The following is a 24,243-nucleotide window of genomic DNA, read 5'->3' as shown; positions in this document are numbered from 1 at the left end:
GGCACTCGCCGGAAGCATAGGTCCCCCGATGTACGCACCCGCTGGGGTCGTTTCCGGGGTTGACCGGACGTGGCCCTCTGGGCATTCGGCCTACCGGCCGCCGTCCACAGTGTCTGCGCTTCCGCTTTTCGCGGTCGCGTCTGATACTTTTCCGGCTCACACCGGATCTGCTGCTTCTTCCGCTTCCGCTTCCTCTCAGGTGGCGGTCGCGGGGGGGCATCACCAGCCCTTTGGGCAGGTGTCTCAGCCCTGGCCGGGGCAGTCAGCGCTTCCGTCTTCGGTTGTTGCTTCGACTGCGGTTCCGGTTCCGGCGGCTGCGGGCATGCCGTCCTCTTACTCTTTCCCTAGTCAGGGCATGAGTTCGGATGGTATTGGAGTGGACGGGTTTCCGGTTACGGTGTTCACCGCCCTTCTACCAGCAACGTGGACTTCGGTCCTTCGCCGGATGTTTCGGATATTCAGTCCGTCGCCAGCGAGGCTGCACGTGTTGGTTATCCGGAGAGACTCAAAGTGGCTCTTGAGGCCGCTGCTGAGGTCACTTCGAGATATTTCGCGGAAGGGGCTTCGGTCTCTTCGGCTGCCGCTTCGACGGCACCGTCCGCGATGGCCGATTTTCGCTCTGGGAAGGAGGATGACTCATACTTCCGGTTTTTGGAGTCTCCATCCATAGCTTTTCAGCTTTCTCAGGTTTTGGCCAAGCCATCTCCTTCCGGAAGCGGAATTCCTTCACTTCCGGTTCCGCTGCTCGTGCCTCACGGCTCAGTTCCGGAGCTGGCTCAGCAGTGGATGGCTTCGCCTTCTCAGGCTTCTGCATTCGCTCTGTCGTCTCACAGGCGGTTGGTCTTGCAGAAGTCTCCTAGGAACTTGTTGGATGCGTTCGCTCTCCCGCGTTCATCTTTGACAGTTCCTCCGGAGATGCTGGCCTTGTTGGCCAAGCCTATCAAGAAGGATGACGGCGTGCTCTTTTCTGAGAACACTCTGATTGCTTCTGAAGAGGCAGGACGTCAGCAGCTGGAGCTTGCCTCCATTGCTGAGACTCTCATTCGGGCCCTCTCTCGTGCCCTCACTGATTCGCTGAATCCGTTCTCTCTCAGCGAGGATCAGGATGCGGATGACGTCTCCACTTTGTTGGCCGCTCTTGCGAGGGTCAATGAAGAACAGATGAGACTTTCCGCTGTGCACTATGCGCACTCTGTTATGTGTCGTCGGGATCTCTTCCTGTCACACTCTCAGTTTTCGGATCAGGCGACCAAGGACACTTTGCGTGCCTCACCGGTCTTGGAGGGTTCCCTCTTTGGGCATCTCGTTTTTGATGCCCGAAGACAGGAAATTCAGGCTAACAGGGACCAGCAGTTCTCTGACTTTTCCCTGCACAGCCTTAAGCAGTCCAAGCAGTCTCAGCCTTCTCAGCCTAAGCAGGCTAAGGTTGCTGGCCCTCCCAAACCGGCAGACAAGGGTCGTGGACGTTCCTCTTCTCGGGGCTCGAGAAGACGACCGTCTTCCGGCAGGGGGAGAGGCGGCTCTGGAAGCAAGCCTCACCCCCAATGAAGTGCTCCCGATCTCCCCCCCACCCCGCCCTCCACTCTGGTGATGGCGGGGGGCCCTTCCCGGGCACTTTCCCATTGGCTCGTGTCCATACAGAGTCAATGGATCGTGGGGGTCGTGAGGTCGGGCTTCCGTCTTCTCTGGAAAGATGGCAAGGCTCCTCTGGTCAGGCGTCCGCCGGCGTTCAGGCCTCCCTCCTCGCAGGAAGCCATTTCCGTCCTTCGGTCGGAAATAGACTCCCTGGTGCAGAAGGGCGCAGTGGAGAAAGTCCTCGACCACAGCTCCCCTGGGTTTTACGGACGGCTTTTCGCCGTCCCCAAAGCCTCAGGGGCATGGCGTCCTGTCTTGGACCTGTCGTTCCTCAATACCTTTTTGAGGGAGATAAGGTTCAAGATGGAGACGCCAGCGTCGGTCAGGGACTCTCTCCGCCCGGGAGATTGGGCGACTTCCATCGACCTGACGGATGCATACTTCCATATTCTTATGCATCCAGCCGACCGGAAATGGCTTCGTTTCCGGTGGGCAAGTCAGGTTTACCAGTTTCGCGCCCTTCCTTTCGGCCTGTCTCTCGCCCCTTGGGTCTTCACCATGGTCGTGAGACAGGTCTGCGCGCTGGTGAGGTCGCGGGGTGTCCGGCTACGTGCCTACCTGGACGATTGGCTCATCCTGAGTCAGAGTCAGGCGGGGTGCGAGCAGGATACCCAATCGGTTCTTCGGGAGGCCAACTTGTTTGGCTTCTCGATCAACCGATCAAAGTCGGAGCTGACGCCGTGTCGGACGTTCACCTACTTGGGAATGTCTTTCGACACGGTGGCTTGGACTGTTCAGCCCTCTCAGAAGAGGGTGGACAAGCTCCAGGCGTGCATACGCTCCACTTTGCCTCTCCCGAGGGCCTCCCTGCGGACTTTGGCCTCCATCTTAGGGCAGATGGAGTCCATGGCTCTCCTGGTCCCCTTGGGGAGGGTCCACAAACGTCCCTTTCAGCTGGCGCTGAAGCCGTTCGTGGACTCTCCCACGGTGGATTGGAATGCCCTCATCCCTCTCCGGGGATGGTTCCAATCCGCTACCCTTCCGTGGCTGGACACGGAGTGGGTGTGCAGGGGCGTGCCGATAGCCCTTCCTGCCCCAGACTTGGACCTGTTCACGGACGCGTCCTTGGTGGGGTGGGGGGCTCACACAGACCAGCTGACTGCGTCAGGTCTGTGGTCGGCAGATCAGAGGATGCAGCACATCAACTTGCTGGAGCTAGAAGCCGTGGCTCTAGCTCTGGACAAGTTCCGGCCCTCCCTTCAGGCCAAGCATGTTCGTCTGTTTACAGACAACACGACAGTGGCAGCTTACATCAACAAGCAGGGAGGGTCGCGGTCTCCGTCGCTTTCGGCCAGGGCCTGCGAGATCCTGATTTGGTGTTCAGAGCATCAAATCAGGCTTTCGGCCAGGTACCTGCCCGGAAGCTTGAACACTCTGGCGGACGCGCTCAGCCGCTCCGACAGAGTGCTTCAAACAGAGTGGACCATCACTCACGGAGCGCTGGATCGTCTCTGGTCTCTTGTGCAGAAACCTCAGGTGGACCTTTTTGCCACCAGGTTCTCGAAGAGACTACCAGTGTTCGTCTCACCATTCCCGGATCCCGAGGCGTGGGAGACGAACGCGATGGACATTTCCTGGTCAGGCCTGGAGGCTTACGCGTTCCCGCCATTCCAGTTGCTCACGCGAGTTCTCAGGAAGGCGGAGCAGGAGGGCCCGTCCCTCCTGCTGATCGCTCCTCTTTGGCCGTCTCAGCCGTGGTTCCCGGACCTGCTGAGACTCGCCCAGGGCCCTCCCATTCCTCTCGCTCTCACGCGAGGAGAACTGGTACAGCCTCACACCGGCAGCCTCCACGCAGAGCCTCAGATGCTGAATCTTCACGCGTGGAGGTTGTGCGGTCTTCTCTGAGGCGCAAAGGGGCATCAGATCTGACCATGGACCTGGTAGGACGCTCGCACAGAGCATCTACCTCGTCCGTTTATGAGTCACATTGGAGGGCCTGGGTTACCTGGTGTCACGAGCATCGGCTGGATGCTACGGCGCCCCGCACGATGCACGTGGCGAACCATCTTGCTTTCATGTCCTCTCAGGGAGCTTCCGCTGCCTCGTTGAAAGTAAGAAGATCGGCCATCTCGGCGACCCTACGCCAGATAGGTCGCTCTATAGATGTTAGTGGCGTGATCGCTGGAGTCATCAAGGGCGCTTCCCTTTCTGACGTCAAGGCTCGTACGCCCGTTCCTAAGTGGGATCTCTTATTGGTCATGGAGTTTCTGCGTTCAGCGGATTTTGAACCTCTCAGAGATGCCAGTTTTGCGAATCTTACACGCAAGTCCCTTTTCCTTTTGCTGCTAGCATCGGCACGAAGGGGCAGTGAGATCCACGCTCTTTCCGGTAATTCGGACGACATTTCCTTTGAATCAGATGGGTCCGTTACCTTGCGGTTTCGACCTGAGTTTCTTGCGAAAAACCAGGCTCCCGAGCGAGCTTCTCCTTTGGTTCATGTCAGGCCGTTGTCCACTATTCTGGCTCCGCATGACCCAGACTTAGTAAATTGCCCTGTTAGAGCCCTTCACATCTACCTTGCCCGTGCTCAGTCTCTTAGATCCGCAGCTCAAAAGCTTTTGTTTATTTCTCTCAATACGGAGAGACATAAGGATATTACTAAGACGACTCTGGCCCGGTGGGTGTCGGCGCTCATTAAGCATGCTTACGAGTGGAGCCGCCGCAATGAAGGGGGGACACAGCCTGTCCTTCCTCTGGAATCAGCTCGGGCTCACGAGACGCGAGCTTGGGCTTCCTCCTTGGCCGTGTTACGATCAAGAAGACTGGAGGAGGTGCTACACACCGCATACTGGCGTTCCGAGGATGTCTTCATGAATTTTTACCTGCGTGACATCTCGGCTCTTCGCCAGGATGGATCTAGAGCTTTGCCTGCCATGGTGGCAGGGGGTCAGCTCTTGACAAGGATTTGAGAGTGAGTTTGAACTTTTTCTTGCCCACCGCCTTGTTGTTTCAATCTGCTACATGTGATTCGGAGTAGGAATATGTAATTTAATCGAAAATTTTATTGTAAATTTTCATTTAATAAATATACCTACCCGAATCACATATCGTAGTCCCTCCCACCTACCCCGCTTATGATTTGGAGATTTTATTCTTCGAGTCGAATGATAGGGGTCACGTGGTCAGTAGCAGTAGTGACGTAGTACGCAGGAGGGGAGGTAACTCCCTGGGTGCGTCGTCATTACCATAGCTACGTTTACACTTTTTTAGTTGGGGTTGCTCCCCTTAGACGGGTAGCCTTTTCAGACCTAGCACTTTAGACTGAGTCAACTGCTACATGTGATTCGGGTAGGTATATTTATTAAATGAAAATTTACAATAAAATTTTCGATATACATATACTTGCACAATTTCACATTTCCAGAGCTAAATCTTGTAAACCCATTTTCTCAAAAACTATTGCGTGGATTGAAATCAAAGTACATGTATGTGTGATGGGTTCTTTATTTTCAACTTTGCCATTCAATTTGAGGTACACCATCGCTTGGTTTCATGGCTTTGAAACACAAACAGGAATGCTACAGGCCAAAAATGGTTTTACCTGAAAGAAGCGCGCAGTGCCAGTGGCGAAGCCACAAGCCTGAGCCTGTGAAGCAGGCGAGCCAACTAGGGGGGTCCGGGGGCATGCACCCCCGGAATATTTTTCAAAAAACGGTTAAAATCTGTGCAATCTGGTACATTCTGGGCATCATTTTCAGGGCTGTAATAGTGTTGTGATCTTGTTAAAAATCCCATTTTAGCCTCCCCCCACCACCATTCAACACACCTCCAAACTGATGAAAACAACACTACTGTGCGCTGGCTTCATTGAGACCGGCGCCCGGTCGCGTTGCGCGATATTCACACGGATCGTTTTTGCGGAAATTTTTTGACTTCACCGGAATAAATTTGACTTTACCGGATTTTGAAAACGGCGGCTTTATCGGATTTCCGGCAATTACCGGAAAAGTAGCATGCCTGACAAAATCCCCAACGAACATGACTTTGATCGTCTTTGAGTTTGACATGACTCATGAGGATCAAGTGACCCAAACTGGCACGTCTCCCCGCCATTGTTTCTGAATTTAACCCATTGTTGATATTAAAGTTTACAGGCGCTAAAATAAATCCAAGCTTAATGCAAAGAAGCGACAATTACTAGAATTAGAATATATGCCAAGCGTGTCCACGTCCGTTGCTGGGATGAAAAACACATTTCTAGTTTCGGTTTTGGCTACACGCAGACTCTCGATATCGAGCCAGTCGAGGTCACACTGAGCGAGTGACAGCCGGACGTGGCAATGTCGACAATGTCAATGATCTCACTCAAACTCAAAGATCTTGAACAAATTTCAAGATCTTTGCCTACATTCAAAACAGTCATAGAGCAACATAGATCAACATACCATTACCTTGATATTTCGTCTTCGGAAAGACCGACCCGTAGCCTGACCTTTCCACCAAGGAAGGCATTCTCGCCGCCTGCTTTGGTCTGGCTTGAATCCACAAAATGTAACGGTACCGCTGCACGCCATTTTTGATCTTCGAATTCGAATTTGACTGAATACACTCAAAACTTTTGCACGAAGCCCTTCCATTGGATGAAGTTTGACAGACTTTTGCAATTTGCCTTCTGATTGGATCTCTTTTTTTGTGAATGTGTTGTTGCTTCCCTTCAGTCGGGATTGGCTCCTTGACGAATAGAGGATCATAGAGTGATACAGCTGTGAAAAATGTAAGTTGAAAATAAAATGCTTTGCAATAATGCCCATCACGATCACGAAAACAAATGACGATCACGTTCACGAGACTTGATTTTTTTGTCATCACGGATCACGGGCAAAGTCCCATCACGATCACAGAAATGGAAATTTCGGCAATCACGGTCACAGAAAGGTCAAAAAACGCCAATCACGATCACGATTTTAAACCCTTTGGGGCCCTCTTCCATGAGAGTGCTACATTCATAGGCTTTTTGAGGTAATAAATCATTATTTAACGCTTTTGACGAGTCTGTGTTTGTGGAATGAAATACTCTCTGTTGTTCTTTCCAGGTTAGCGCATAATTTGCTCTTTGTGACGCTAAGATACTAATCTGTATATGGTTTTTGCAGATATGGAGAGAAGGAAGGAAAATGGCTGATTTGTATTGTGAGAGTCCGTTTTTGCAGGCCCACGTGCTCGGTGAAATATGTAAAGATGACATGTTTAAAGGTGGAGGTTGAGGGGTAGCATGACATGTTTAGTGTACCGAGGCTTTTTCGTTTGCAGCCTTTGTTTCCTGTCTTCATTTCTACCTGCCATTTTTGCGGGCTGTTATCTGCGGGACGCTACGGGGAGTGATGTAACCGGCTAACCAGCTAACCAGCGACTGGGTGCGGCGCCTGATGTCTCCACTGTTCCCTGCTTCGTCACTACGCTAACCAGCACTTCATTCGACGGAGCAGTTGTGGAGACTAAAGACTAATTACAGGACGTCCACTCAGTGGCAGAAGAAAAGCTAAGTGCACCATGTCTTTGCACCCTGTTTACCACCGTTGTCATCTTTTCTATTTATGATTATACTCGAGCGGTGACAGCGTGGGGTTTGTGACACCTGCATTAACCAGTACTTCTAACAGTCATATTTTCCTAACTTTACACGGGATCAGCGTGTTACTATAATTTCCTATATTCTAACTGGCATTTTGTCAGTGACCATTGGATTTACGTTTTGAACGTAAAAGAACATATTTTGAGTGAAGTCTTGAGGGAGGTGGCGAGTTGTTACATAAACAGGCGTCTGAAACTTATTCTTTTGTTGATTCTATTTAATTGTATGACTGCGAGAGTGGATCGTGGTGTGGTTAGTTGGTTAGAAGTAACTAACCCTTTCATAATCACCTTATGTGATATAGTGAAACGTGACACCCAGTAAGGTAATACATTGTACTACGTTGCAAGCCCCTGGAGCAAATGTTTGATTTGTGCTTTTGTGAACAAGAAACAATTGACAAGTGGCTCTATCCTATCTCCTTCCCCCCCCCCCCCCCTTTCCGCGTCGCAATATAACCTTCGTGGTTGAAAACGACGTAAAACACCAAAGAAAGGAAGAAAGAAAGATTCTTATTCTCTTGAATATTGTTGATGAATGTAATGTGAGTTTGATTTTTGATTTGATTTGATACTTGCATTCTCAGGTGTGAGTGATGTGTTTTGGTCTGTGTTCATCGTCACAACAAAGAGTGGATATGTGGTAAAAATTTTAATTATCTGTGAATTTTGGAAGAATTTATGAGTTCACAGAGAAGTAACACCAAGTTACAAGTTACAAACTACAAGTTACATCTCCGAGTGTCATGAGTGAACGAAAAATATCTTTGTTGATGAACTAGGTGAAGCACTAAACCATGCATTGTTTGTCTTATAATGCACAGCATGTGTAAACAAAATTGTATTTGTCTCAAAATGATTATATTGATTATCAGTGTCATTATGAATGTAACATTTTCAATAGAAGTGAACTTTTTTAGTCGTGAACAATACAAACAAAACTTACCTGAAGCTGTTTCAAAAGATACCTGATAAGTGCATCGGTTTTAAAACTTTGTATGCAAGGGCGCTTTTAGTTTGGAATGCCTAAAGCAGCGCACATAAAATATTGCGCTAAGACAAAAGTAAACGAAGCAACACGATGGCTGCCCTTGTTGAAGTGTTGGGTTTGACTGGTGGTTTGTATGGATTTATCATTATTTATGCATCCTATGATTTTTAAGGTATGTGCATTGAGAGAAAGAGAGAGTGAGTTTGAAAGTCTTTTTATGTAAAAACTGTTACCACTACTTTTCAGAGAAAGATACCCTGGTAGGAGGAAGGAGTATCTGCTGAGTGTCTTTTTTTCACAGCTGATTGATTAGACATTAGTGATTCGTCATTAGTGGAACGTAGAACAATGAAATGGAAAATGTGTCACAAAACAATGAATTATACAAAAAAGGGGGGGAATACAACTTGAAGAAAAAAGAATGATGTTAAAGTTGTGTAAAATTGTGTACTTACTATGTAACTTTTGTTTGTTTATTTGTTTGTTTTCTGCTGTCTTGTTTCCTTCAGGGCATAGTATAAGATGGCTCACATTTTTATTGTGAATGATTTTGCCATTGGTATGACGTTCCCAACTTTTTTTTCATCGGAAGTGGGCAACTGATCAAAATGGAGCATTTACATTTTTCCACAAGTTGTTGTCAGGAGTCGGTAGGAGTGTTTAGGCTCAGATTGACTCTACTTTGCTTTTAATGCTGCAAGCATGAGGAACAAGAGAAGAGCGTCTTTGTAAGATGTACGACAGAAGACAAACTTATTGTCTACTTAATTACACAATGGATGGAAAAGTGCGGTTCATCTGCTCTTAAACAACCAAACAACGTATGACAACAACCAAACAACGTATATAACAACCAAAAAACCCATGAAAGCGTACAAATTAAAAACATCCGAAGTAATCCAGACAGGCTTGCATGCTCGCATCCATACTCCCACTATCCCCCCACCCCCCCTACACACACACACACACAAACCAGCAAACATACACATATATTGGGTAAATATTGGTAAGAACTGGTGATAAGGTTACAGTTTTCGGCAAAAATAACTTAAGCTGATGATACAATTTGTTTGTTTATTTGTTGCTTTTAACGTCCAGCCGACTACGCAGAGCCATATCAGGACGAGGAAGGGGGGATGAAGGGGGCCACTTGTCAAGCGATTCCTGTTTACAAATGCACCAACCCACTACTTGTGTCCCAGCAGGCTTTAGTAAAACCAAATCAACACCTACTGGAAGATTACCAGCCTCCAGCATGTTAAAATAGGCCCAACCCATCCACTGCTGGACCTACATCAGAACACTAACAGATTAAACTATACATGAATCGCGAGACAAGCGGCAAGAGAAGAGATTTTTGGAAAAAATACAGGTGAATGAGCAAGAAGGCAGTAAAAAGAAAAGAATTCATGAAGAAAAAGAGCATGACAGGAAAGAGGAACCAAAAATCTACCTAACAGCAAACTAGAAAGCTCCTGCGGTTCCAAAAACAGGAGGGGCCTTTAATTTCATAACCGCAGTGCCCCACTGCGGAGATGATACAATCTTTTTATTGGTGAAAGATAATGATTTTGTTGCATGCAATGCTGTGCAAACCAATTTGTCATAAGATCAGGTGTTTGATTGTTGATTTGTCACTACAGTGATACCTGTGATGAAAGGACGCCCTTGGAACCAGCCAGAAATGTCCCTACATTGCAGGTGGCCTGTCATGACAGGTATATTTTGGTCAAGATAATAGATAAAGGGTCAACAGAGGGTGTCCTTTTAAGAGAGGTGTCCCCTACGCGGAGGGGCACTGTCACATTGCAGGTACCACTCACTGTACAACCTCGTGTTTTACTCACAGTTTGTTTTTGTTTTCCAAAAATGTGTAGATGGCGATGTGAAAAAAGTTAATTGGTTACCAAAGAAACAATAAATCTGGTTAAATTTGAAATGAGTGTATTGCTTGTCTTTCCAGAAAGTAATTGTGTTGTGAATGAAGGAATTAATAAACGTGTTGAAATTTGATGTGTCCTATTCCGTTTGTGTGTATGGGAACACCTTGGGGAAAAAAATACAAGTGTCTGATTAATCTTCATACCCACTTCACGCACATGCTTGTTTATGGAGAAATAAATGGAGCATGCTATCCTAAACCCTCCACTTTTTCCCTCCCTGCCAAACCGATGATGGCTGCCTGTGCATGTACGTCCAGAGATACAGATCTCTGGTACGTGTACGTCCGAGCTTAATTCAACAAGAAAGACAGGGCCGATTGCTGTTCTTCTGTTGTAGTGTGCTTTGTATTAACAGTATTTGGAGAGCAAAGTAAATCCATGTGCCAAATTCGTAACGTCCAAGATGCAGCGGAGAGAACAATCTATAATGGAAACGAGGAGCAACGTTTCCGTGATCTAAGGGATGCAATCATGTCGTTTTCAGGCGTGCAAGTTACGAAGGAGTTATTTCCCTTGGACCACTTTCCTCGACCATGCACACCCTGAATGTGTATCATTGTCATCGTCTTGGGATCAGAACGCTGTGGATCAGAGCCAAAAAGCAAGGCTATTTTTTTAAGGGGAAAATAAAGCGCTGTCCCCCCCCCTCTCCTATTCATTTATGTTATTGAAAATGTATAAAGAGAAGGGAAAACAGTAAAGCATTTGGCAAGAGCTCATGTTTGAAGCTTGTCATTTACTATTAGTGATGAGTTTATAAACATTTTGTTTACTAAGTTGTTTGTTTGATTGGTCGGTTTGTGTTTTTTTTTTTAGTTTGTTTTTATGTTGTTCTTGCTGTTGTTTTTTGACTCACATGCGAAGCAAAAGTGAGTCTATGTACTCACCCGAGTCGTCCGTCCGGACGTCCGTCCGGAAAACTTTAACGTTGGATATTTCTTGGACACTATTCAGTCTATCAGTACCAAATTTGGCAAGATGGTGTATGATGACAAGGCCCCAAAAAACATACATAGCATCTTGACCTTGCTTCAAGGTCAAGGTCGCAGGGGCCATAAATGTTGCCTAAAAATCAGCTATTTTTCACATTTTTCACATTTTCTCTGAAGTTTTTGAGATTCAATACCTCACCTATATATGATATATAGGGCAAAGTAAGCCCCATCTTTTGATACCAGTTTGGTTTACCTTGCTTCAAGGTCAAGGTCACAGGAGCTCTTCAAAGTTGGATTGTATACATATTTTGAAGTGACCTTGACCCTGAACTATGGAAGATAACTGCCTCAACTTTTACAAAATGCCGGATATGATGTCATCAAAGGTATTTATCGAAAAATGAAAAAAACGTCTGGGGATATCATACCCAGGAACTCTCATGAAAAATTTCATACAGATCGGTCCAGTAGTTTACTCTGAATTGCTCTACACACACACACACACACAGACACACACACACACAGACACACACACACACACACACAGACATACACCACGACCCTCGTCTCGATTCCCCCCTCTATGTTAAAACATTCAGTCAAAACTTGACTAAATGTAAAAAGGAGGGAATCTTAAAATGGGGTTAAATTTACAGAGGTTATGAGCAGAAAATTTCAGCAAACACGGTCTTAAATTGGGGGGTGTTAAATTGGGGGGTGTTAAATTGGGGGGGTGTTAAATTGTTTTTTTTTAAATTGTTTTTTTTTAAATTGTTTTTTTTTAAATTGGGGGGTCTTCAATTGGGGGGTCTTCAATTGGGGGGTCTTAAATTGGGGGGTCTTAAATTGGGGTTTTTTAAATTGGGGTTTTTTAAATTGGGGGGTCTTAAATTGGGGGGTCTTAAATTGAGGGGTCTTCAATTGAGGGGTCTTCAATTGGGGGGTCTTAAATTGGGGGGTCTTAAATTGGGGGGTCTTAAATTGGGGGGTCTTAGCGGGGTTCCACTGTACATGTACATCAGAGCCTGTTCGGCCAAAAAGATTGAGATTGCGTTTTCACCTTGAGCAGCATGTTAAAACACTGTTCCTGTATTGCCACTCCTTCATAATTATCTCTGTTCCCACAACACACGGCCAAGCTTCAGCATGTACTCTGCATTGGTTCCGTCCTCACTCACACACTGCTGCAATCTGAAAAAAAGTAGATTGAGATATCAAATCAATCAAATTTATTCGAAAATTTTTAATTAAATTTTCATTTGATTAATATACTTACCCGAGTCACATATTTAGCATTGACGCAGTCGAGATGCTAGGTTGACTGAAAAAACGCTATCCCGTCTATAGTATAAGGGAAGCAACCCAAGCAAAAAAGTAGCAAGCTTGCTACCCTGGGTTGCCTCCCGCAGCGTGCATCACGCCACAGATCTCGTACCCAATACGAGACACCCTCATTCGACTTCTAGAATACAAAGAAACTAAAAGCGGGGAAGGTGGGAGGGAATTACCTATGTGACTCGGGTAAGTATATTAATCAAATGACAATTTAATTAAAAATGTTCGATTAAATTACATATTCTTACTCCGAGTCACATATTTAGCAGATAACTCCAACAAGGTGGTGGGTAAGATCAAAAAGTTCAAACTCACTCTAAAGTTCTGGAGAGACAAAAACCAGCTGCCGCCAAGGAAGAAATGGGCCGAGACCCATCCTGACAGAGGGCAGCAATGTCTGCAGACCCTGATAAGACAAAATCCTAGCGCCAGAAGCTGTGCGCAGGACATCATCCAAACCTCATAGGCCAAAAAGGCCAAGGAGGAGGCCCAGGCCCTGGAAATGAGCTCGGGCCGAGCCGAGGGAAAGATAGCCTAAAGCTATGACAAGGCGGAGGGAAAGAAAATCCCTTGCCAAGAAACTGGCCCACTGCCAAAAGTCAGGAAAGGATCCCGTGAGAAAGAAACCGCTGACTCACTCTAAACCCTTGCCAGGAACTGGCCCACTGCCAAAGGACAGAAACGGACCGAGAACCACCCTGATTGAAAGCCGAGATGTCTTTCAGGCAAGAAATGCGAAAGATAACATCAGAGAGCCAGCAAGCTGTGCCCAGCACTTCTTCCAATCTTCTGAACCGTAAAACAGTCCGGAAAAGGACCCCAGTCTTGGATAAACCCGACCAAGTCGAGGGAAGGACAAGCTGCCCCCCCCCCCCCCCTTAAATTGGAAGGAAATACTAATGGCCTGGAAAAGATCCGTGCGTAAGGTTGCCGGCTAAGCCCTGAAAAGGACCGACCCTCACGGAGACCATAAGGCAAACATGCCAAAGTAAGAAAACTTTGGGATGGAGTGAGGCCCAAAAGGCCCTTGAGAGAACAGTCAGCTCCAGAAGAGTGACCAAACTCCAAACTGGAAAGAGAGACCCCTGAGTACCAAGTACCAGAGTCCAACTCAATGAGCAAAACTCAAGGGAGACGGTCACCAGTCGTCCCCTGCCCATCCCTGCGAAAGCAGAGAGAGGGGTAAAAATGAGGACGAAGCGACCTAAGGTAGTGCCTAAGCACCGGAAATGCGGACCCGCAGTGGCCAAATCCTAATGTGACCGGAGACCGGAAACAAAATGACAAAAGCCAGCGTGTTCGCAGAGCAGACTGCTTGTAGGTAATTGAAAATGAATCAAAAAACCCGAAACAGAAAGAACGAGGCTGGTAAGAAAGACGGAAAACCGTAAAGCGAACCAGCCGTCAGACTCCCGAGACCAGAGTTCTCAGGAGAAAAAAGTAATAGTCATAGTTGCAAGTGAAAAAGGGGTGACCAGGCCGGAAGCCCAACCCAGCAGAAATCGTCCCAACCCACATCATGCAAGCATGATGGAGAAGAGGAAGAGACGAAATCCGCAGTCACAAGAACCAAATTGCCAAAGTCGCAACACGACAGGCAGGAGACTATAACACAGGCTCAGGCAGAGAGCCTTGCTGCCAGTAGGCCGGCCATTGCACCAAAGTACACAGGCACAGTAAGAAACCAAAAGTTTCGGCCGCCGAAAAAGATGCTGGCCCAGAGGCCAGCACCGAGAAAACTGGAACATTAGCTAGACCTCTGCCCAAAAAGGGGAGGAGTAGCCAAAAAACCTGAGAAAAGGTGACAAGCCCAGAATGACTTCTCAAACATGCATTGCCCAGACAATGCACCCTCAGGAAAATCTGAATGTTACTTCCGAGGCCAACTCAAGTGAATCTTAAGTTTGGACGAAACACCAGAACACGTCTGATCGCTAGAGAAAGACAAAGTCAGACTCGGCGAAAGACAAACCTGGACCAAGTCCAGAAGCTCGTGGCAAAGAGAAAACAGGGAAGCCCAAAGGCAGAAACCCCCCTTTAAACGGAAATCGACCTCTCAGCACACATACGCTGGGAAAAAGAAAGAATGTCGAAGCCCGAAGCCACAAGCACAAGGAAAGCAACAACCACCACCGCCAACAGATGAAATGGCTGTTGCTCCAGCCGAGGCTAAAACCCCGAAGCCCTAAGGCCAGCTGTTGTTTCAAAAACCCAGCGTACCTATGACGGCTGTGAAAGAAACAATCTCACCTGAGCTGAGGACTTTAGCCGCTTAGGCTGAGTCCGCTTAGGTATAGCCTGCTTAGGAGCGGCCTGCTTTTGCTGCTTTCAGATTGAAGCTCAAAAGAAGGGAACCGCTGTTCTCTGTTGGTCTCAATCCCCTGCTTCTGGCATGAGAGGCCAGGCTGCCGGAGAGAGACCGTCCACCAAGGATGACGATCTGAGAATGTTCCTTGTCGACTCCTCAGAAAACCGGGAGTGGGCAAGAAACAAGTCCCCTCTGCCCGAGACCACATGGAAAAAGTGCAGAGAGGACAGCCTCATCTGTGCCTCGTTCACCCTTGTAAGTGTGGAGAGGAGTGAGACACTTCCTCCGCGTCCTGCTCTTTACTAAGGGTAAAGGGCGCCAAGGAATCTGCCAGAGCGCAAGAAAGCGCCCGCAGGAGAGTCTCGGAAATGGAACTGAGTTCCAAAAGTTGTCAGCCCCCTTCCTCAGAGAATAGGAGATTCTGCCCATAGAACGGCAGAACCGAATCCTTCCTCAACGGCTTCGTAAGAAGCGAAAGAAGTTCCGGCGTGACCGGAAACGGTGCACGCGGACGGGGAAAGGCCAACAGGAGGCTTCGAGACGACCTTGGCCAAGGCAACTTCCTCTGATCCGCTAAGGGCACGAAGGAGGAAGCCTGCGCAGGAGCGGCAAGGTATTCCGATGCCAGCTCCGAAGCTGAACCCTGAGGAACCAGCAACAAAACCGACGCCGGAGGCAACCCCCTGTCGAAGAGGGGGGGCTTGGCGAAAAGGCAAAAAGGCGAAAAGCTACTAAGGGTGATTCTTCAAACCAGAAGTAGCCGCTTCCTCTTTGCCAACCTGAAGTCCTTCCTGTTGGCAATCGATTGTGCTCATTCCCTAACTGAGAGGAGGATGAGAGGAATCAAAAACCAAGGAAAGTGGGAGAGAGGAGCTAGCGGCCACCACCGGAGTGTGTGGATGCTGCTGTCCCAACAGAGGCAGGAAGCCTGTATGCCCATAGGGCAAGCCTTGTTCGAAATTCACCGGCGACCAAACAGAAGCAGCGGGAACTGAACCAGAAAATCCGGGAGGAGCCGGAAGTGCGGCAGCAACAGCAGCGCTATGCCAAAGCTGGTGCTGAGCCACCTACGAGCTGAAGCTCGGAACCCAAAGGTAGGCCGTAGGCCAGAACCGGAAGTGACAGTAACCTGTGCACTACTCGCTTGACCTACCTTCCTGCCAAGGCCGGAAGCGAAGCTGCCGGAAATGGCTGCCGTGCAAAGGGCAAAGCTCAAACCGGAAAGGGCCATGGGCTGCCCACAAACCGATGAACTAACATTTCCAGCCGGAGCCGGAAGAGAAGCTGTCGCGGACGACTGCTTACGTATAGCGCAGCTCAAGCCGGATGGGATCATTATTTGTCCGCTTTCCAACGAGGCACTACTTCCGTGAACCGGAAGTGCAGCTGTCGCGTAAGGCAAGGCTCGAACCGGACGTGACAGTAGCCTGTGCACTAACCAGTGAACCTACACTTCCGGCCGGAACCGGAAGAACAGCTGACGCGGGCGACTGCTGTCATAGGACAAGACTCGAACCAGACGTGACAGTAGTCTGTGCACTAGCCGGTGAACCTCTACTTCCGGCCGAAGCTGGAAGCGGCTGCCGCGAACGACAGCTGACGTAAATTCGGAAGCTGGCCGGAGCCGCCGAAGGCAGCTGCTCCTCGTCCACGGACCCGAAGTCCGAAACACCACCTGAAGGGGACGGCTCATAGCCAAAGGAACCCGACAAATGACGCTGCGAGGAAAGGCCGAAAGCCGAACGCCCATCCTGTTGGCCATCAATGAAACTCGCCCCCTGACTGAGAGGAAGATAAGAGTCACCAACAACCGAAGGCAGCTGAAGAGAGGCGCTGGCGGCCACCACCGAAGTGGGTGGCTGCTGCTGTCCCAACAGAGGCAAAAAGCCTGAATGCCCAGGAGAACCACCGTATTCGAAATTCACCGGCGACACAACGGAAGCAGCGGGAACCGAACCGGAAAAGCCGGGAGGAGCCGGAAGTGCAGACGCAACAGCAGAACTATGCCATAGCTGGTGCTGAGGAGTCTGCAAGCTACAACCCGGAAGCCCTAGGCCGGAACCGGAAGTGACAGATGACTGTGCACGACCCGTTTGACCTACATTTCCCGCCCAGGCAGGAAGCGCAGCTGCCGGAAACGGCTGCTGTAGCAGGGCAAGGCTCGAACCGGAAGGGACCATGGGCTGTCCGCAAACCAATGAACGGCTGCTTACGTAAAGCGCAGCTCGAACCGGATGGGACCATGGTCTGTCCGCAACCAGTGAACCACCACTTCTGGCCGGAGCCGGAAGAGAAGCTGCCGCGAACGACTGCTTACGTAAAGCGCAGCTCAAACCGGAGGGGACCATGGTCTGTCCGCAACCAGTGAACCACTACTTCCGGGAACCGGAAGTGCAGCTGCCGAAGACGGCCGCTGCGAGCACATACCTTGCATTGACCGCATCCCCGAAGGGACCTGCTCAGGTGCACTCCCGCAAGCGGAAGCCACCGAGTGCCGGCCAAGAAGAGAAACGCCTCCCGGTGAATGGAATCCAGAGACATCACGGGAGCCAGCAGGCTGGGCAGGCGATCTGGAAACGCCGGGAACAAAGACCAGTGACCGAGGGTCACACACCCCCGGGAGGGAGGCAGAGCTGGTCACAGGCTCCCCACGCGACATTACGGCACGGACAACAGTCCGAATCTCTGGAATCAAAGAAGACAAAAGGCTAGCAACAAAAGCGCCAGCCTCCGGCGCAGGTACAGGGTTAGAAACGGACGCGATAGCGGCCGAACCCGCCGACCGAGAGCCAGACGAAGTCTCCTCCGGCGCCGAAAAAGGCACAGAAAAGACAGAGTTAGTCTTCGGATCAGAAACATGAACCAAGGGGTTCTAGAAGAAGAGGTGAAAACCGAGGAATGAGGTTAACCAGGGCCCTTGCCCTTACCCTCGGCCTTCACCGCCCACTTTTCTCACTATCCGACAAGCTGTCACGCGAGAAAAACAAACTACTGAACGTAAACAAGTCTATAAGACGCAAAACTTCAGCAGAATAAACTAGCACTAACGTACAAGCCACTAACGTAGCTAACAAATGCTGCTGATAAACGCTCAAAGTCCGTAGAACGGACCTAAACTAACCAGCAAAAAACACCACGTGCTAGCGAAAAATGGCGACCAAAAAGGCGGCCACAACAACAATCTACTGAGCAAAATTCATAAGTCCGGCGGACGAAAAATTCTCAGCAGAATGAACAATGCAAATAACAACAATGCAAGGAACAATCTCACCAGCTAGAAACAGCTAGGAGCAGACGGGGAGCCGAGGACGGTGGGTGTCAGGCAGACAGCAAACCGGCCTAGGAGCGAAATCAAAGCACGACCTGTCTCTCTGGCTGAAAGGAGTTGAATGAGGGTGTCTCGTATTGGGTACGAGATCTGTGGCGTGATGCACGCTGCGGGAGGCAACCCAGGGTAGCAAGCTTGCTACTTTTTTGCTTGGGTTGCTTCCCTTATACTATAGACGGGATAGCGTTTTTTCAGTCAACCTAGCATCTCGACTGCGTCAATGCTAAATATGTGACTCGGAGTAAGAATATGTAATTTGAGATATCAAATCAATCAAATTTATTACAGATTTTTTCTGATAACATCTGGGAGAATGGTATATACCCTTTGGGTCTTCTGTACGGTCCTGAAATTCGGATTATGACCTCAATCAAATTTATGACAGATTTTTGTTCTGATAACATCTGGGAGAATGAATACCCTTTGTTTCTTCTGTACCGTCCTGAAATGACACTAGGCAGGTTTTTTTTAACCTTCAAGCTTCAAGATCTGCTCCCTTCTTAATATCTTGATCTAAAACAATAAACTCTGATCTCCAAACTGGGGTTCTTTTCTGTAAAACTAAAACTAAAATTCAGAGACACAGTGAGATAATGGTAGCTTAGGGCTGTTCTTGTATTAAAACTAGAGTAAGAATGAAGTTAAAGCAGTACGAGCACTGCAAAACACCTCTGGGGAGAAATAATCTTCAATTAAAACATGAAATCACACTGCTGTATGTTGCTGCATTTACTTGACAAGGTGAGCTAGTATTGAGAGGACACAGGGAATGTGAAAAAAACATTTAACTAGTGTGTCTCGCTCACTGTATTTTCCGCACAATGCCATCTGCAAAACACACACTCACTTGGTGACTGCATCAGTGCATTTCTTGTTGTGGAAGTCAACACAGGCCTTTAGCGCTTTGACCTCAGTTGTGCTACTGTCAGACAATTTCTGCAAGCAAGCCTGAAACAGAGAGCTGTGGAATGAGAACTAATAGACCTTCTTCTTGCTGCACGATGCCGTCTTCGAGGGTGTGTGTTTTCAAATCCCTAAGCTTTCGTTGAAAAATTGTTATCTTTTATGTGCGCATCAACCGTTTGCATACATTTGCACATACAGGTGGTATGATTCTGCCACTTACATTCTGCACTGAATGTCAACTTGGTGAAATTAAGATAAATCCCCGGCTGCACCAGTGCCTCGAACCCAGCACCCTATTAACCGAGCTACGGACCCACCTTAGAACGGACCATCAATTCCAAGCCAACTGCCTATACAGCAAGTACATTTCAGCACAAAGACATGCAGAGAAGCACAGATGTAAATGCACATTTACAACACACACACACACATACACACACACATACACACACAAACTCATCTCCCACTTACCTCCCCTGATTCCCCCATCCCTCCCCTTTACCTGAAGTTGTTCCTCCTCCCCAAGCTCAAGGTAAACATAAGCATGCACAATGTCTGTCTCCACTGTGTTCTCAGTCAACTGCACACAAAATCAAATGTGAAATAATTTAAAAAAATAATAATAAATGGAACGTTGGCAGTCCATTTGTTTTTGTATTTCAAATGTGAAATAAACAAGCTTAGATGAAATGGCTTCCCACAACACTGAATTCTCATAAATATGTTCAGAACCCAGGCTCTCAGAGCTACCAGGGAGTAAAGTACATCAGTATCTTAACATACATGTCAGTTCTTTTCTCAATTCTTCTCAAAAGAACAGTCTCACTTATGTACCTTTCATGACAATAAAAACAAAATGTAAGGAGTAAAATGTGATATGTGGAAAGGTAAACTACCACAAAGATGAGATTGATGTGATCCTCTATTTCCCCTGTGTACATAAAATACTGTGCAATAAACACTGGTTGTACAATCTTTTAATGCCATACAATCTCCAATTCACATGAAACATAGAACACCGAAAAAAAGAAGAAAAAAAACTACAACCTCTAAGAAGAAGACTGACCTTCTCCAGGAAACCAAGCGCCTGGGTCAGCGATAACTTGGAGCCCAGCAGTAGACAGCAGCGAGCGGCTAGCAGGAGCAGATGTTGGGTAGCCTCATCGGTGCTGACCGACACCACACAGCTTTTGCTGGACAGTAGCGACAGAGCTCTGGGCAGAGTGAAAGAAGCTGCCAATTATGCCAAGTGCACATCACAGAATCTGCGAAAATTCGAAATACAGTGGAACCCCCAATTTAAGACCTACAAAAATCTAAGAAAATCAGGTCTCAAAAAGGAGGGAGTCTTAAAATGGAGGTAAATTTACTGAGTTTATGAATAGAAAGTCTGAAAAAAGCAAGGTCTTAAAAGCGAGAAGTCTTAAAGGCATATGTACTCGATGACTATACACGCTAATTGCTTTACCAACAGCTGGAGACATGCTAAATTAAGTTCCCTGCAAGATATTGTGGTCTAGGACCCCTTAAATGTTGAGATATTTGAATTTTTATTTTGATCTAGATCGTCCTATTTATAGATTTGCCAACAGAGGTAGCGTTGACGCAAGGGAAATAACTCCGCGTCTTTGTTGACATCCTCACTTTTTCAGAGGCTAGAACAAGCTGTAATGCATGTATTATGGTCCGCGCATGGTGACATATCGTCATTATATGGTCTTATGGTGCGTTTGACATCGATTATGGGCAAACTACACTTTGTAAACACGGGAGCGCGTTCATATGCCTTTAAATTGGGGGGTCTTAAAAGGGAGGTTCCACTGTATCATGCTCACAGCAATGGTAAAATAAGGTAAGGTAATATCATATTTATAGTTCCTGTAATGTTTAAGCCACATGGAAATTCGGTTTGCTTTCTCCCTGAGGAAAGCTAGCTGCCACACAGTACCACTCTACCCCAAAAAGTATGTTTCCTTTTTCCTGCATGTGTTTTCATGGTTTCTAAGCCCTGAGACCTTTCGCTGTGAACTTGGGATCTTTATTGCAGGCATGCGTGCACATAGGGGTGTTCATGCCACTGAGGAGAGTCTGCACAAAGTTGTCAGATAATTTATCAAAGATGACATTCATCATTCAAGAGATATTTCAATGCTGAAGAGAAAGCATTTCCCAATGACCAAAGGAGACAAAATACAGTGGAACCCCCCCCCCCTCCCCCCCTTTCTGACCCCCTAATTTAAGACCCCCTCTTTTTCAAGACCTTGTTTTCTTAGCTTTTCTGTTCTTCTTCTGCGTTCGTGGGCTGAAACTCCCACGTACACTCATGTTTTTTGCACGAATGGAATTTTACGTGTATGACCGTTTTTTACCCCGCCATTTAGGCAGCCATACGCCGTTTTCGGAGGAAGCATGCTGGGTATTTTCGTGTTTCTATAACCCACCGAACTCTGACATGGATTACAGGATCTTTTTCGTGCACACTTAGTCTTGTGCTTGCGTGTACACACGGGGGTGTTCGGACACCGAGGAGAGTCTGCACACAAAGTTGACTCTGAGAAATAAATCTCTCGCCGAACGTGGGGACGAACTCACGCTGACAGCGGCCAACTGGATACAAATCCAGCGCGCTACCGACTGAGCTACATCCCCGCCCAGCTTTTCTGTTCATAACCTCTGTACATTTACCCCCCTTTTAAGACTCCCTCCTTTTTAAGATCTGATTTTCTCAGATTTTTTGCGATCTGAAAAGCGGGGTTACGCTTTACAAAATATTTAATTGATTCTTACCTTCCTCACACACCTGTACACAATGGACGTTGTCATGAAGTGTGAAGAGAGCCTGGGCCAAAAAGAACTGTGCAGAGAACAGTTTCTTCATCTTGCTCACACCTGCAACAAAGTCGATATGATGACACGTTTTGAAGCCATCAGATAACACTTGAATCAGCTGCTGTCACACACTATAATGTTGTCTTCAAAGAAATCATGACGGAATCATACTAATGGTGAAAATCAGTCAAAGGGCCATTAAAAATAATAGTGACCACAAGGCACTAGCTTGCTTTAGAATCTGGCATCACATTAAAATATTCTTTTCATCTCAACCGCAACCAGTAACATCTTCATTTCTAGGGTTTCTAATCTTTAGGCTCACTTCCCCCTTCTGGGGTGAAGCGTAGTTCAGCATCTTAGCATTTAAACTGAAGTTATTGCTATATGTGAGTTGAGACAAGATATGTAATTTAATATTCTTTTCATCTCAACCGCAACCATTAACATCTTAATTTCTTCTAACAATTCACAGTACTTTCCGAAGCTGTGCAAATTGGTGTGTTGTAAAAATAACTTTAAAAAATATAAAAAATCTACTATATAATACTGGTAGGGTTTTCGGTGGTTTTTCGATTCCTGTGACCAAACCGCGCGGATTTGTGCCTTCTCCTTCGGTTACCATGCTAACGTGACCCAGGAAATCGATTCCGCTAGGTCCCGACTTCCAATTTTGTCCACGAACAAAGTTTGAAGAGGTTTGTCTCGCAAATTTGAGCAGACAACAGTGAACTTTGACCTGAACTTTGACATCGCCGAAAGAGATCTGTGATTGGTTCTTCTTCAACTTTCGGTTCGACTAAACACGCGACCGCACCTCAGACGAACCTAGCTGTGTGTTTTATTTCTCTACCCCAGACGAACCTAAAATAATAAGAAGATAGATAGATCTGTTTATCTGTTAATGGAACTCCAAAATATTCCATAGATTTGTTTACTTAATTTTTAAAACATAAGTTCGAAACATTATCACCTGATAAGTCGCCGTATAACCTTATAGGTTCCAGCGACTAAATATTTTCCCCCGGTGCAACCATAGACATGTACGTCATCATGATCTCCCCTTAATTTGACCGTTATTTTGGCTGTCTTAGTGAAATGGTAAGATATATCTCTATGTTTTTTACATGTAAGTGTTCGGAAAAAATACAGTTATAGCAGGTATGTACAAAAATAAGCAGCATATGCTCTTTTCGCCAAAGTAAAGTCCTTTTTTCTTCTGGTTTCTTATATGTGTCACAGCACACTGCAAGCTTTTAGGCGAATAGCAAGTGAGTGGTATATATATATATCATCAATTTTATAGTAGGTAACGGTGTAAATTACTTGCCATGTTCATGTCCATTATACGTTTTCCATATTCCATATGTGTCATTTAATTGTGTGTTGCTTGATGCCATGTATGTATGTGTGTGTGTGTGTACATGACTTTAAATAAGCATGGATGGATGTGTGCACTCGATTGTGTGTGTGAACCATGTATATATTTTCTGTTGTCAATTACATATGTTATACTATGCGTTTGAATCATTAAGTATTTTAGACGTCATACTTTTTTTCGTATCTTCACGATGGCTTTTTACCCGTTTAAATTTTAATGCTTCCAACTTTCAAAGCGCTGCACGGCTGGGAAGAGATGCGCACTTTTATCACTGTTGTTCATGTAGACGTAATCATATGGATTCATGCAAACGTCATACCTGCTGTATTTTATTTTGTTTGTTTGTATAGTCGCGTGCGGTCGCGCAGTCTTTTTGGTCAGTTCCGATTACCTCCCATTGATGCGAAAACCTATATGACTGTTTTTTGTTATTTTTCTCTCTGTTAATTCACCAGTGGCTATGTAACATGTGTTACAGAATTGCACCGGTGTAAGGGTTAACATTTTATTTTTCACCAAGAGAATATAATTCATTATATGCGGGATAATGTGCGGGGGGGGGGGGGGGGGGGGGGGGGAGGGGTGCAAACAACATTTTCACAAGCACATAACCAACAAAATGACATCGCATGCGCTGCACACAAAGTGCGTAGCACGGGTACCACTAGTATTTTTAAAAAGTGAATATTTTATCAGTTTAAAAAATAATAAAAAGCGTGACAATAAATTCATCTTACACTGCTGCAAGGAATCTCTTGCTGATGTATACTTTCCCTCTAGCAAGGCAAGGTACCCTTTCGCTAGCAGCAGTACCGCACTTTTCTCTCCCTCTGACAGCTGACCCAGTGAGGATGCAAGTTTCTTGATTTTGTCCACATCATCAGTACTTGCTTTGACTGAAACCAATGTAAACATTTCACTTGCACATTCAATGATGACTGGAACAAATGAGTTATAGAATTTAGATGATTCCTACCCCAAAATTGGCGTATGGTTCCCAAAATAACGGGATAAACGGTTGTACGCGTAAAAACACACTTGTGCAAAAGAACCACAAGTGTATTTTATATGGCAGTTTTAA

General features: G+C 46.9%; 1 protein-coding gene across 1 annotated transcript in view; it reads right to left on the bottom strand.

Moving 5' to 3' along the window:
• The window catches only part of LOC138950919 (uncharacterized), a 60,410-nt gene that overhangs the window by 33,425 nt on the left and 2,742 nt on the right, over window positions 1–24,243 (bottom strand). The window contains exons 3-8 of the mRNA XM_070322632.1: window positions 23,900–24,058; window positions 21,740–21,841; window positions 20,019–20,164; window positions 19,455–19,532; window positions 18,894–18,994; window positions 12,136–12,266 (exon numbers count right to left, since the gene is read on the bottom strand). Of these exons, the coding sequence (XP_070178733.1) occupies window positions 12,185–12,266; window positions 18,894–18,994; window positions 19,455–19,532; window positions 20,019–20,164; window positions 21,740–21,841; window positions 23,900–24,058 (668 nt within the window). The 3' untranslated portion in view covers window positions 12,136–12,184. The remainder of the gene's footprint in view (window positions 1–12,135; window positions 12,267–18,893; window positions 18,995–19,454; window positions 19,533–20,018; window positions 20,165–21,739; window positions 21,842–23,899; window positions 24,059–24,243) is intronic.

This window comes from Littorina saxatilis, linkage group LG1 (assembly GCF_037325665.1).
Source record: "Littorina saxatilis isolate snail1 linkage group LG1, US_GU_Lsax_2.0, whole genome shotgun sequence".
In the NCBI taxonomy this organism is placed as follows: Eukaryota; Metazoa; Mollusca; class Gastropoda; order Littorinimorpha; family Littorinidae; genus Littorina; species Littorina saxatilis.
Note: the sequence above shows the minus strand (reverse complement) of the source record. Positions and strands in the feature narration are given on the sequence as shown.